Below are 12,391 nucleotides of genomic sequence, written 5' to 3'. Positions count from 1 at the left end.
AATTTTTTGACTCAGAGTGACAAATCTAAGTCTGTTAGTCTTGGAGGGACTGTGGCCATCAGCGCCACAGGGAGTTCAAATATTGGTGCTGATCTCAGTTGGTACCTTCAGAAACCAGGACAGGCTCCTAAACTTTCTTATATACAGAGCATCAACTCTCTTCTTCTCTGGAACTCCGTCTCGATTCAGTGGCAGTAGATCTGGTTCTGACTACACTCTGACCATCAGTGGTGTTCAGGCTGAAGATGTTGGAGATTACTACTGTCTGGGTGCCCATGGTGGAGCGTTCACACAGTGATTTAGAGCCGTACAAAAACCTCCTTCAGTTTGACTGAAGTGAAAACAACTTGCTGCAGGTGCAGAGGGTTGGTGAAGAGACTGTGATGAGGATAACTGTTCCAGTGAACACAACTCAAGAGGCATCAAGCAGAAGCACAATGAATCTAAATAAAACTGAAACAAACTCACACACACTCTTCCATATTACAGTTTTAAACTTATAATATTATAATATTATCAGTTCAGTAAATCTCTTTCTGAGTAAGTTGGGAAAGTAAAATTCTTGTGGGACTATAGACACTAATACAAATAAAATGTTTAACAGTGACTCTGATAGCTGCACAAAACAATTTAACATAACAACAGCCCTAACAGAAACAAACATTTCCAATTAATTTTAAAAATGCAAAATATATTTATACTCTAAATTTTTATTCATTTTCTATTTCAACATCACAAAGCAATAAAAATCCAAAGATCTCCTGCACTACATATTTATCCTCAGGAATAATGCTAAGATAATATAAAAGAAACACAAAAACAATAACTCATTATATTCCACTGTTTTTTAAGGATGCATTAATGTTCATACCACATTTATGATGAATGAAAAGTTTCTTTTGTCACCATGTAAAACTGTTACGATAACCAACATCCCATGATAATTATTTTAGGGAGAGTTAAACAATAGCTCTTCTTAGCTTTCTTGCTGACCGATACCACTTTCATAAAACAAGAAAGCAAACTATCTATCTGTCTATCAACATAATGAGACCACGATATGTTCTGTAAACATTTACTCTCTGCTCCAGACAAATGTTGCCTGATCACATATTTGAGCCGTGATTTTTACCTAATTAAAAATTACGTTTTGTCCATATTTATCTTCATAAAAATGTGTATTCTTTACTTTTCATTTCTACATAATGTTACATTTATTACCAATTCCAAAATAAAAGACATTGATATTTACATGATCAGCTTAATATTTTCCACTGAGAAGAGTATCAGTCGCAGTTATAAAACCACTTCATTCTTTCTGCTTTTTGGAAGATAAAAGACCAAACACTTCATAAAGATATTTTTCAGTGCAAGCTTTATTAGCAAAAACATTAATCATCAACTGGGTGCCCATGGTAGTGGAGTGTTCACACAGTGATTTAGAGCCGTACAAAAATTTCCTTCAGTTTCACTGTTTATCTGGTCCAGTGAAAACAACGCGAGACATCAAACAGAACAAAAATTAATCTAAATATATCTGAAACAAACTCACATTAGCTCTTCCATTTTCAGTTTTAAAGGGATATTCTTGTTTGTTTATAAAGTCTCTTTCTGAGTGAGCTGGGAAACTTAAATTCTTGTTGGACTAAAGCCACAGATATCAACAATTTAAATGTCACAAAGTAAAAAAAATAAAAAACAATGATTTGTACTATCACGTATACTGTTAAAATCAGGAATGATGCTTAGATAATGTGTTATAAAATAAATACAAGGACACTTACTAATTATAATACACAGCTTTATTTAATGATGGTTTAATATTCATGCCACATTTTTGATGAGTGAAAAGTTTCACTTGGAGTGAAATATTATTCAGTTTATTTTGAAAAGTTAAGGACACAAAGAAGAATATGCAGAAAATCAGTATAAGAAAGCAACATGCACACTAACACTGAGTAGAGAGCTGTGAAACTTGCAGACATATGTGAACAGAGGAGATCTGTAGCTTCATCAACCCATCTGTATCAAAGAAGCAGCATCATTTCTAGACAGGAAGTGTTGCTGAAGCTCTACTCTGAGCAGCGGTCAGGGTCCAGAGTTTGAGTGACAGGGCTCTGGTCATTCAGACTGGCCTCACAGCTCACTGAGCCCGCCTTCCTCCACTGGTCTGCAGGGAGGCTCAGGGTGCTGCTCCAGCTGTAGTGGCCGTCCCTCCCCCATGACCTCTAGGCTGTGTGACACCCCTGAGGAGCTGCTGCTGCCCCCCACCTTCCAGCCCAGCCTCCATGCTGAGGGGAAGCCCCCACTGGCCAGACACACCAGTGTGGCACTGCCCTGCTGCAGCTCCTCTGTGGAGGGGGGGAGGACAGTCAGGGTGGGCCGCACCACACCCACTGGAGGAGAGAGGGGGGAATGAGAGGGGGGGGGAGAAAGACAAAGGAATGAGAGTGAAGGCTTGTTAATAGAGAAAAAAGACATGCTGGTAATTTCTCATATTTTATCAAATAAAACAGAATAACTACTAAAAAGGCTAAGTGATGATGATATATGTGTTTCATAATGTGTGACAGTGAATAACTCATCCCTGTGAGGAGTTTCTTCTGTTTAATCTGACAGAGATGAAACACTCATGTGAATACAGTTAAAACTCATCTGTCTCTTTCACTTCCTTTTCACTACATGTAAAATGAATGAACCGTTAACACAAAGATAAGCTTCATTTACTGATAAAATCCTGTTTGTGTTTAACAGGAATCCACTTACACTTAAATCAAAAATACAGTTTGAATGTTCAAAATGTTCAAAATAATAAAATGTTCACCTGACATTATATTTCATTAAAAGTTTTACTTGACAGACTGTCTTTAAACAATTTTAGAGCAATTAAATCTTTCAATAACAAAAGAAAACATACAATGAATTAGTTATTTTTGTTTCTTTAAATTATATTCAATGAATGTTATTAAGTTTTGTCTCAGAGTGTGAGCTCAGCTTGGTTTAAGAAAATAACCAAAATTATCAACAACAAATAAGCACTGAACTTGATCTACGTGAATATTAGATTATAGTCACATTTGCAATATGTTGTATAAAATAAAAATATCTGGTACTTACAGTCAACGGTGAGTTTGGTTCCTCCACCAAAAGTCCACCACAGTGATACAAACTCATTAAGTGGCCGTACAAAAACCTCCTGCACTGTGAACAAGCATCTATACAATGAAAAAAATCTCTGTGTTTTCTAAATACACAGATATATATATATATACTTCATTGACTTTACAAAGCGTTTTTTAGTGATATGGATTGAAATTATTGCATAAATGAAAAATAAAAAAGTTTCTACACCTTGGTGAGGTTACGTCTCCTTTGTAACAAAGTATTTTCTCTCAGTTTTTATCTCTTGATATGGTCAAATGAACATGATACTTTTAAATAATTATTTCCAATACAAATGTTAGCAAACAGAGATGTGTTATTTATCTATAGTGAACCCTATCAGTAAATTAAAGACAGACAAACAGACATATCATACCAACCACATGACCACAATCTTAAGTTGGAATCCTCAACTGCACTTCTAATATAAATATTTTCTTCTGTTCCATTAACATCATAGATGGTGTAAATCCAAGCAGTATTCCTCCTGATTTTGTGTCCCATGTTGCCTTCAGTCTGTTGAGAGCGGAGAAATCATTTCCATAGAGAGGAGGCTTTGCATCGTCAGCTGATCCTCCAGTGAACTGAGAAGGTTTATAGTCCTGTGAGTTCAACACTGCAGGACTCAGATCTGTCAGTCAACACGGCAGAAACCACAACCACCATGACTCTCATCACCATCCTCATCTGGACGCTGGCGTGCTGCTGTTTTACAGGTTCATTCACTCAGCAACATTTCAGACATGATGTGCTGCCTTTTCTCTCATTTCTTTCTGCTGATAAATGAATGATTTGTTTTTGTGTGCAGGATGCAGCAGTCAGGTGTCTGTGACTCAGCCTCAAGTAAAGACATCTACTCCAGGATCCACTGTCACTCTCACCTGTAAAACCAACCAAGCTGTTTACAGCTCGGGTGGTTGTGAGCGTCTAAGCTGGTATCAACAGAAATCTGGACAGCCTCCAAAGCTCCTTATTAAATGTGTGAACACACGTGAATCAGGAACACCAGCTCGGTTTAGTGGCAGTGGAAGCAGCTCTGACTTCACTTTGACCATCAGTGGAGTTCAGACTGAAGATGCAGCAGTTTATCACTGTCAGAGTTACCACAGTGGTGGAGTGTTCACACAGTGATGTGCAGTTGTACAAAAACCTCCCTCAGTCAGACTGCAGAGACACTGAGCTGTTACAGCAGGAACCGACTGCAGCTGCTGAAGAGGAAGAGACACAGACCACTGAACACAGAGCTGACATTAACCTCACCAAGCACAAACTACAGATTCACAAAAACATGATTTCATGATTCATTACATACTTTCTATTAAGTCCATATGATACAGTGTGACAGACAGTGGGACCAACATCCCACTATGTGCATTTAAAAAAATATTTAAAAGAGACACCCAAATACACAAACATGTTTTATATAACATACTCAAATAATGAAAGGTGCATCAAGGAGGTGAAGCGGAAATGTCAGCAGAGACTGGAGAAACACCTCAACACCAACATCACCAAAGATATGTAGCAGGCCATCAAAACCATCACAAACTACAAAAGCAGGCGCTTCCCCATCATGTGTGAGGCCACATTACAAGATGAGCTAAACCCCTTTTATGTTTGCTTTGATGTCCTCAACAAAAAGTCTGCTGCAAAGTTGACTCAAGCGCCAGAGGACCACAGCAGATGTGAGGAGAGTCCTGCTGAGAGTAAATATGAGTAAATTAGTTGGGTATGATAACATTCGTGGCCGTGTACTGAAAACCTCTGGCAACCAGCTAGTTGATGTTATTACTGACATTTTCAACATCTCACTGTCTCAGGAGAGTGTTCCCACCTGCTTCAAGAAAACCACCATCATTCCTGTACCTAATAAGTCTGAAGTGTCTAGTCTGAACGACTACCGCCCTGTGGCACTCACCCCCATTCTGATGAAGGGCTTTGAGAAACTAGTTCTTCAGTACATAAAGAACAACATCCCAGCCTGCCTGGACCCTCACCAGTTCGCTTTCAGAACCAACAGACGACACCACCATCATCGGATGGATTTCACACAATGATGAGACTCCACATAGGAAAGAAATTGATAATTTGCAGAGTGGTGCTCAGAGAACAACCTACTGCTCAATGTCAGCAAAACTAAGGAGCTGATCGTTGATTTTAGGAAAAAGGGGACAAAGACGAACACTCCGGTCTACATCAGTGGTGCTGAGGTACAGCAGGTGAACAGGGAGAACGTGACATGGTCATCTCACATCTCCACGCTGGTGAAGAAACGTAAGAAACAACTGTATTTCTTGAGGAAGCTTAAGAAGGCCAAATTCCTGTGCCAAGTTTTTGTCAGCTTTTACAGAGGAGCAATAGAAAGCACCCTGACAGAAAACATCACAAACTGCCATGGGATGTGCACGGCCCAGGACTGGAGGGCTTTGCTGTGGGTGATTAAAACTGCTCAGAAGATCATTGGTACCCATCTCCTGAGCATCAGTGATATCTGTGAGGTGAGCTGTGTATGCAGAGCCCAAAGGATACTTAAGGACAGTACCCACCCAGCCACAGCCTGTTCTCCCTGCTGCCTTCTGGGAAGAGATATGAAGTTTTTGCTGTCACACCACCAGACTGCAGAGCAGCTTTTTCCCCCAAACTATCTGACTTTTAAACTCAAATTCATCCTCAGCACTGGTCCACTGACTATTGTTTATTTCTTTATTAATGTATATTGGGACAAAATAAACTTACCTTCCAACCTCTTATTTTATGCAATTTTAGAAAACCTAAAAGTGAAGGAGAAAGACCATGATGAACAGCCTGTTGTTAGTGTTCTTCCCCCAAACACAGTGCTGCGCCCACTGCCCGGTTCAAGCCTTCACTAAAATATTGTAAATAAGCTCTATTAAAGAAACAAAATATCTGGACCTCACTAATTTCGAACCCTGAACACAGTGATTCAAGCTGGTTAAAAACACAAAACCTCCACCACACAGCACTGAGCTCAAAACACACAAATGTGACAGAAAATGTTTTAAAAAGCTTTCTATCATTAATTGATGTCCTTCAAATTGCAAATTGATAACATGAATATTATGGTACAGTTTTTTTTAGCGTTTTGAAATATTTTGATAAAATGTCTAAATGTTGGAGGAAACTTAGTAACAGATATTTATCCAGTATTCATTTCCTTCATTCTTACAATGGAGAGTTTTCATACTGACACTTTGCATCGTCAGCTGATCCTCCAGTGAACTGAGAAGGTTTATAGTCCTGTGAGTTCAACACTGCAGGACTCAGATCTGTCAGTCAACACAGCAGAAACCACAACCACCATGACTCTCATCACCATCTTCATCGTGACGCTGGCCTACTGCTGTTTTACAGGTGAGGATGATTTTAAATATGAAATTCCAAAGTAATCAAATCACTAAAAGCATACATTAACTAATTGCTGGATATAACAAACGTGAACAGTTTACATCTTAAAATGCGCCAATTAATGTTCAGTGTTTTTCCTCCTTCTTTCAGGATCAAGTAGTGAAGTGACTGTAACTCAACCTGCTGTAGTCACATCTTCTCCTGGATCTACAGTCACTCTGACCTGTAAAACCAACCCAAAAGTTTATGTTTGGTCGGATGGAGATAGTCATCATAAATCACTAAGAATTATGCAACACAACTCTCCTGTAAATGTAATGGAAAAGTATCATTAATTATCATTCAATGAAACTTTTGTATCTACAGTAAATAATTTATCCCTGCAATGTTTGGCTTACTGCTACTTGCTACTACTACAACCTCCACTGTAGGACAGACTGCTACCATGGAATGGAATGGGAGAAATGAGGGACAGATGAAATAAAATGGTAAAATTCAGTGAAATGTGAATAACTGCACATGGTTGTCAGTAAGGAACAACAATGTTATATGTTCCTTGCAAAGGAAAGTGACACAGAACTAGATAAAAACACAATACAATAATGTAAACGAATCGTATAGTCTGTCACAATACATTCTGTGGTACATATGGTGCAAGGTTGGTTAACCTAATGCAGTGAAACCTATAAATGTCACCAAGCACATATTTCATATTCACTTAAAAAGTGGGAAAAATGGTGATCCTGTTTCACATTTTAGTTAAACAAACTTTTATTCATGAAGCAGTGGAGAAGACATGTGGCATTTGAGACCTGGATTCGATTCCTATTTTGAATTCCCATTCCTGCTGCAACACATCCACCACTGTGTCCCTGGCATGACACTTAACCTTTAGTTGCAGAGGAGTGTGACCTCTGACATATGTAGCAACTTCAAGTCGCTTTGGATAAAAAGCATCAGGTAAATGTATATTTAAATTTTTTGTTGAAAAGAGAGTCAAAAGATAAAATATAACTCAATATGTTCATCATCTACTCTTACTGTAGTGCAGTATTAGTAGATGCTTTGCATTAATGTAAAATCTGAATTCTGTCCCAAAAGATCGTCACAATTCATCTTGTTAGTAAATAGCGGAACATTTATTTGAGAAAAACATTTAACATTGTGTTTTAAAACGTAAAAACGGACTACACTTTAGTATCCTGGCCATCAACAGTTGTTCGTATCTTGCTGCTGAGCTAATCACATTATTCCTGAAGATGTGGTTGTCCAACACTTTACAGCATAAAACAGCAGCTCCAACTGAGACACATTCGTTTTTGTTGTGTATGTGTTGTGTGTCCTGAACCTGGAAAGCACTTTAGTCAGCTAGGGTTGTTTTTAAATGTGCTATATAAATAAACTTGAACTTGACTATCTGTTAATGAGCCCAAAATCATCTGGGACAAGACACAAGCAAGAGAAGAATGTTCACAGTGAAGAGAAACAATATAAATGTAGTTCTATGAATAAATGGCCGAATAATCCTCAAGATTAACTTCCCCTCTATGTCACCACTGCTTTCTGTTTCACAAGAACAGGTGTGTGTTTGCCTTCTTAAATATATTTTGCATGACTTTTATGCGTCACTGCTCCTCAGAGTTTAAGTTCTTCTGTCACAGAGAGTCTGAACTGTTTTCATGCACTCACACTGAAACTGCATCAGGATGATGTTGCCAATAACTCTGCTTGTGGTGTTGGGTTTTCTGAGTCAGGGTGAGAGAGCTTGAAAATGTGTCTGACATATTTTCATCTTTGGTCCAAAGACCAAGACTACACTTTGACCATCAGTGGTGTTCAGGCTGAAGATGTTGGAGATTACTACAGTCTGGGCTACCATGGTAGTGGAGTGTTCACACAGTGATTTAGAGCCGTACAAAAACCTCCTTCAGTTTGACTGTTTATCTGGTCCAGTGAAAACAATGCAAGAGTCATCAAGCAGAACAAAAATTAATCTAAATATATCTGAAACAAACTCACATTAGCTCTTCCATTTTCAGTTTTAAAGGTATATTCTTGTTAGTTTATAAAGTCTCTTTCTGAGTGAGCTGGGAAACTTAAATTCTTGTAGAACTAAAGCCACAGATATCAACAATTTAAATGTCACAAAGTAAAAAAAAACTAAAAATGATTTGTACTATCACGTATACTGTTAAAATCAGGAATGATGCTTAGATAATGTGTTATAAAATAAATACAAGGACACTTACTAATTATAATACACAGTTTTATTTAATGATGGTTTAATATTCATGCCACATTTTTGATGAGTGAAAAGTTTCACTTGGAATGAAAATAACATTCAGTTTAATTTGAAAAGTTAAGGACACAAAGAAGAATATGTAGAAAATTTTAGAAAGCAACATGCACACTAACACTGAGTAGAGAGCTTTGAAACTTGCAGACGTATGAGAACAGAGGAGATCTGTAGCTTCATCAACCCATCTGTATCAAAGAAGCAGCATCATTTCCAGAGAGAAAGTGTTGCTGAAGCTCTACTCTGAACAGCGGTCAGGGTCCAGGTTTGAGTGACAGGGCTCTGGTCATTCAGACTGGCCTCACAGCTCACTGAGCCCGCCTTCCTCCACTGGTCTGCAGGGAGGCTCAGGGTGCTGCTCCAGCTGTAGTGGCCGTCCCTCCCCATGACCTCCAGGCTGTGTGACACCCCTGAGGAGCTGCTGCTACCCCCCACCTTCCAGCCCAGCCTCCATGCTGAGGGGAAGCCCCCACTGGCCAGACACACCAGTGTGGCACTGCCCTGCTGCAGCTCCTCTGTGGAGGGGGGGAGGACAGTCAGGGTGGGCCGCACCACACCCACTGGAGGACAGAATGGGGGAATGAGAGAGGGGGGAGTAAGACAAAGGAATGAGAGTGAAGGCTTGGTAATGGAGAAAAATTACTTGCTGGTAATTTCCTATATTTTATCAAATGAAACAGAATAACTTGTGCAGCTGCTCATGTATCACTTAGTATCAGACTCATGTGAATACAGCTAAAACTTGTCATCTGTCTCTTTCACTTCCTGTTCACTACATGTAAAATGAATGAACCGTGAACACAAAGATAAGCTGCATTTACTGATAAAATCATATTTGTACTTACAGGAATCCAGTTTTTAAAATCAAAAAACATTTTGAATGCACGAAAAGAATAAACAAAAATTAAATTAAACTACTGATGTTATATAAGAGCACTAAAAGTTTTACTTAACAGAATGTTCCTTTGGACATTTTAAAACAATTCAAAGCTACCAAATAAAAAATAGAAAATCATAAAACAAATGAGTATTTTTTTGTTTCTTGAAATTTTAATTAAATGCAATACTGAATGAATATTGAGTTTTAACTCAGATTGTGAGATTAGCTTAATAAAATATTGAAAATGATTAACAACATAAAAACAATGAACATGATCATATTGTCGTTCAATGTCAAATAAATGTCATATTTGCAATATGTGTTATGAAATAAAACTTTCTGGTACTTACAGTCAACGATGAGTTTGGTTCCTCCACCAAAAGTGTACCACAGTGATACAAACTCATTAAGTGGCCGTACAAAAACCTCCTGCACTGTGAACAAGTATCTATACACTGAAAAAATGCTCTGGTTTTCTAATACACATAAAAAAAAAACATTTCATGGAATCCACAAAGCTTATACAACAATATGGATTAAATTTACGGTTTTAATGAAGTTTATTGATATTATTTTTTTTCACATATCTACACCTGACAGAGATACATTTACAGTCTTTTTGCAACAATGTAATTTCCTCCCCAGTTTTAAATGACTTAATCCATGGTTTAATTAACATAATGCATTTAGATGATAATAAAGACAATTTCATGTTAAGCAGACTGGAAATATGTTATTTAACTACAGTAAACCCTGTCATTAATTAAAAGCAGACAAATAAACATATCATACCAACTACAGTGGACACAAACTTATCCTTAAATCCTCAACTGCACTTCTAATATAATGTTGTTTTTCTGTTCCATTAAGATCATACATGGTGTAAATCCAAGCAGAACTTCTCCTGATTTTGTGTCCCACGTTGGCTTCAGTCTGTTGAGAGCAGAGAAATCATTTCCATAGAGAGGAGGCTTTGCATCGTCAGCTGATCCTCCAGTGAACTGAGAAGGTTTATAGTTCTGTGAGTTCAACACTGCAGGACTCAGATCTGTCAGTCAACACGTCAGAAACTACAACCACCATGACTCTCATCACCATCCTCATCTGGACGCTGGCCTGCTGCTGCCTCAAAGGTCAGGATTATTATGAACATAAAATTAGAAACTAATCAGATCACTAAAATCATTCACATACATGCAGTAATTGCAGGATTTAACATACGTGTCTACATGCTAATGTGAGTGAATTAATGTTCAATGTTTCCCTCCATTATTCAGGATCTAGTAGTGAACTGACTGTCACTCAACCAGCTGTTATCACATCTTCTCCTGGAGCCACAGTCACTCTGACCTGTAAAACCAACCCAAAAGTTAAGACATGGTCAGATGGAGATAGTAGAGTACACTGGTATCAGCAGAAATCTGGAGAAGCTCCCAAGTTGGTCATCAAACTGGGTAAAAATCCTACAAGTGAGTTTTCTTCCAGATTCTCTGGCAGAGGAGACGGAGTGAATGCTGAGATGACCATCAGTAGAGTTCAGACTGAAGATGCAGCAGTTTATTACTGTGAGAGATACGATGAAATAAGCAGTGCTTGGGTGTTCACACAGTCATTTGTAGTCGTACAGAAACCTCCCTCAGTCAGACTGCAGAGACACTGAGCTGTTATAGCAGGAACCATGTGCAGCTGCTGAAGAGGAAGAGACTCAGACCAATGAACACAGAGCTGACAGTAATCTCACTAAGCACAAACTACAGATTCATATTAATACATTGATTAAAAGACTTTTAAAATCTAAGGACACCACATCATATTCCATTCACATCTACTGTCAGCTAAACAGACTCTGACAGTAGCGACCTTCTCAGTTTTAGTTGCTGTATTATCACCCTGACCTCAGTTCAGAATAACAGGGCCTCCTTCTGCAACAGTGTTGTTTATACCCCAATTCAGTGAGTAAGGATTTTTGTAAAGCTGTTCTTTCATCTGCAGCAACCACCTACACCAAAGCAATCTGACTTCTGCGCTCATTCCTGATTATCCTCATCCTCATTATTACAAAGCATAGTATCACTTCTGCTGTTTGATCTGAACATTTCTCATTTTAATCCGCCCCAGCCTCAGTCTTGACTCTGGTGTAGCACAGAACAGCTGATATTTTCTCTCCTGCTCTCAGGATTAATTGTTTTGTAAACTTGGATTTGTGCTTGACTTTCACACACATGTTGTGTTATCATCTTCAAACTGAAGGTGACAAATCAACTCCAGTGAGGCTTCAACTCTTTTGTCTGTAACGCAATGTTAAATGGTCAATACTTACATAGTGGTCTTCCAACCACTCAAAACGCTTTTACACTTTGTCACAGTCACCTAATCAGTTTTATCAAAGTGTTTAACAATAAATAAATAAACAAGACATTATGAACTAATCGTCATATGAATACATTGTGTAAAATTCATAAATGAACCAACAATTTATAAATTAATTGAAGAAATGACTGAAACTTACCACACAATTATGAAAATAATTATATTTCACTTGATAAAGGCTTAAAAAGTTACTGATGTTGGCCTACTCTGCTGCAAATAACACACGAAGGCCTATGAATGCTAATGGTAGGAGGGAAATAAGGTTTAATGTCTGCTAACACTGAGGTTAAGTTTCATTCATGGCCTCTGTTTGAAAG

At 38.2% G+C, this 12,391-nt stretch overlaps 1 pseudogene and 2 gene segments (V, D, J or C); 2 read left to right on the top strand and 1 right to left on the bottom strand.

Moving 5' to 3' along the window:
* Nucleotides 1-1,784: 1,784 nt before the first annotated feature.
* On the bottom strand, nt 1,785-10,202 carry LOC119910814 (annotated as a pseudogene).
* LOC119910442 lies at nt 3,793-4,418 on the top strand. The segment is given in 2 exon segments: nt 3,793-3,878; nt 3,971-4,418. Coding segments are annotated over 2 exon segments (375 nt in total).
* A 426-nt stretch (nt 10,203-10,628) lies between the features above and the next one.
* Nucleotides 10,629-11,508, top strand: LOC119910441. The segment is given in 2 exon segments: nt 10,629-10,837; nt 10,982-11,508. Coding segments are annotated over 2 exon segments (435 nt in total).
* The last annotated feature ends 883 nt before the right edge of the window (nt 11,509-12,391 follow it).

This window comes from Micropterus salmoides, unplaced genomic scaffold (genome assembly GCF_014851395.1).
Source record: "Micropterus salmoides isolate LMB-PRFRI ecotype aquatic unplaced genomic scaffold, ASM1485139v1 Ms_hic_scaffold_19, whole genome shotgun sequence".
Taxonomy (NCBI): domain Eukaryota; kingdom Metazoa; phylum Chordata; class Actinopteri; order Centrarchiformes; family Centrarchidae; genus Micropterus; species Micropterus salmoides.
This window is presented reverse-complemented; position numbering and strand designations above follow the sequence as displayed.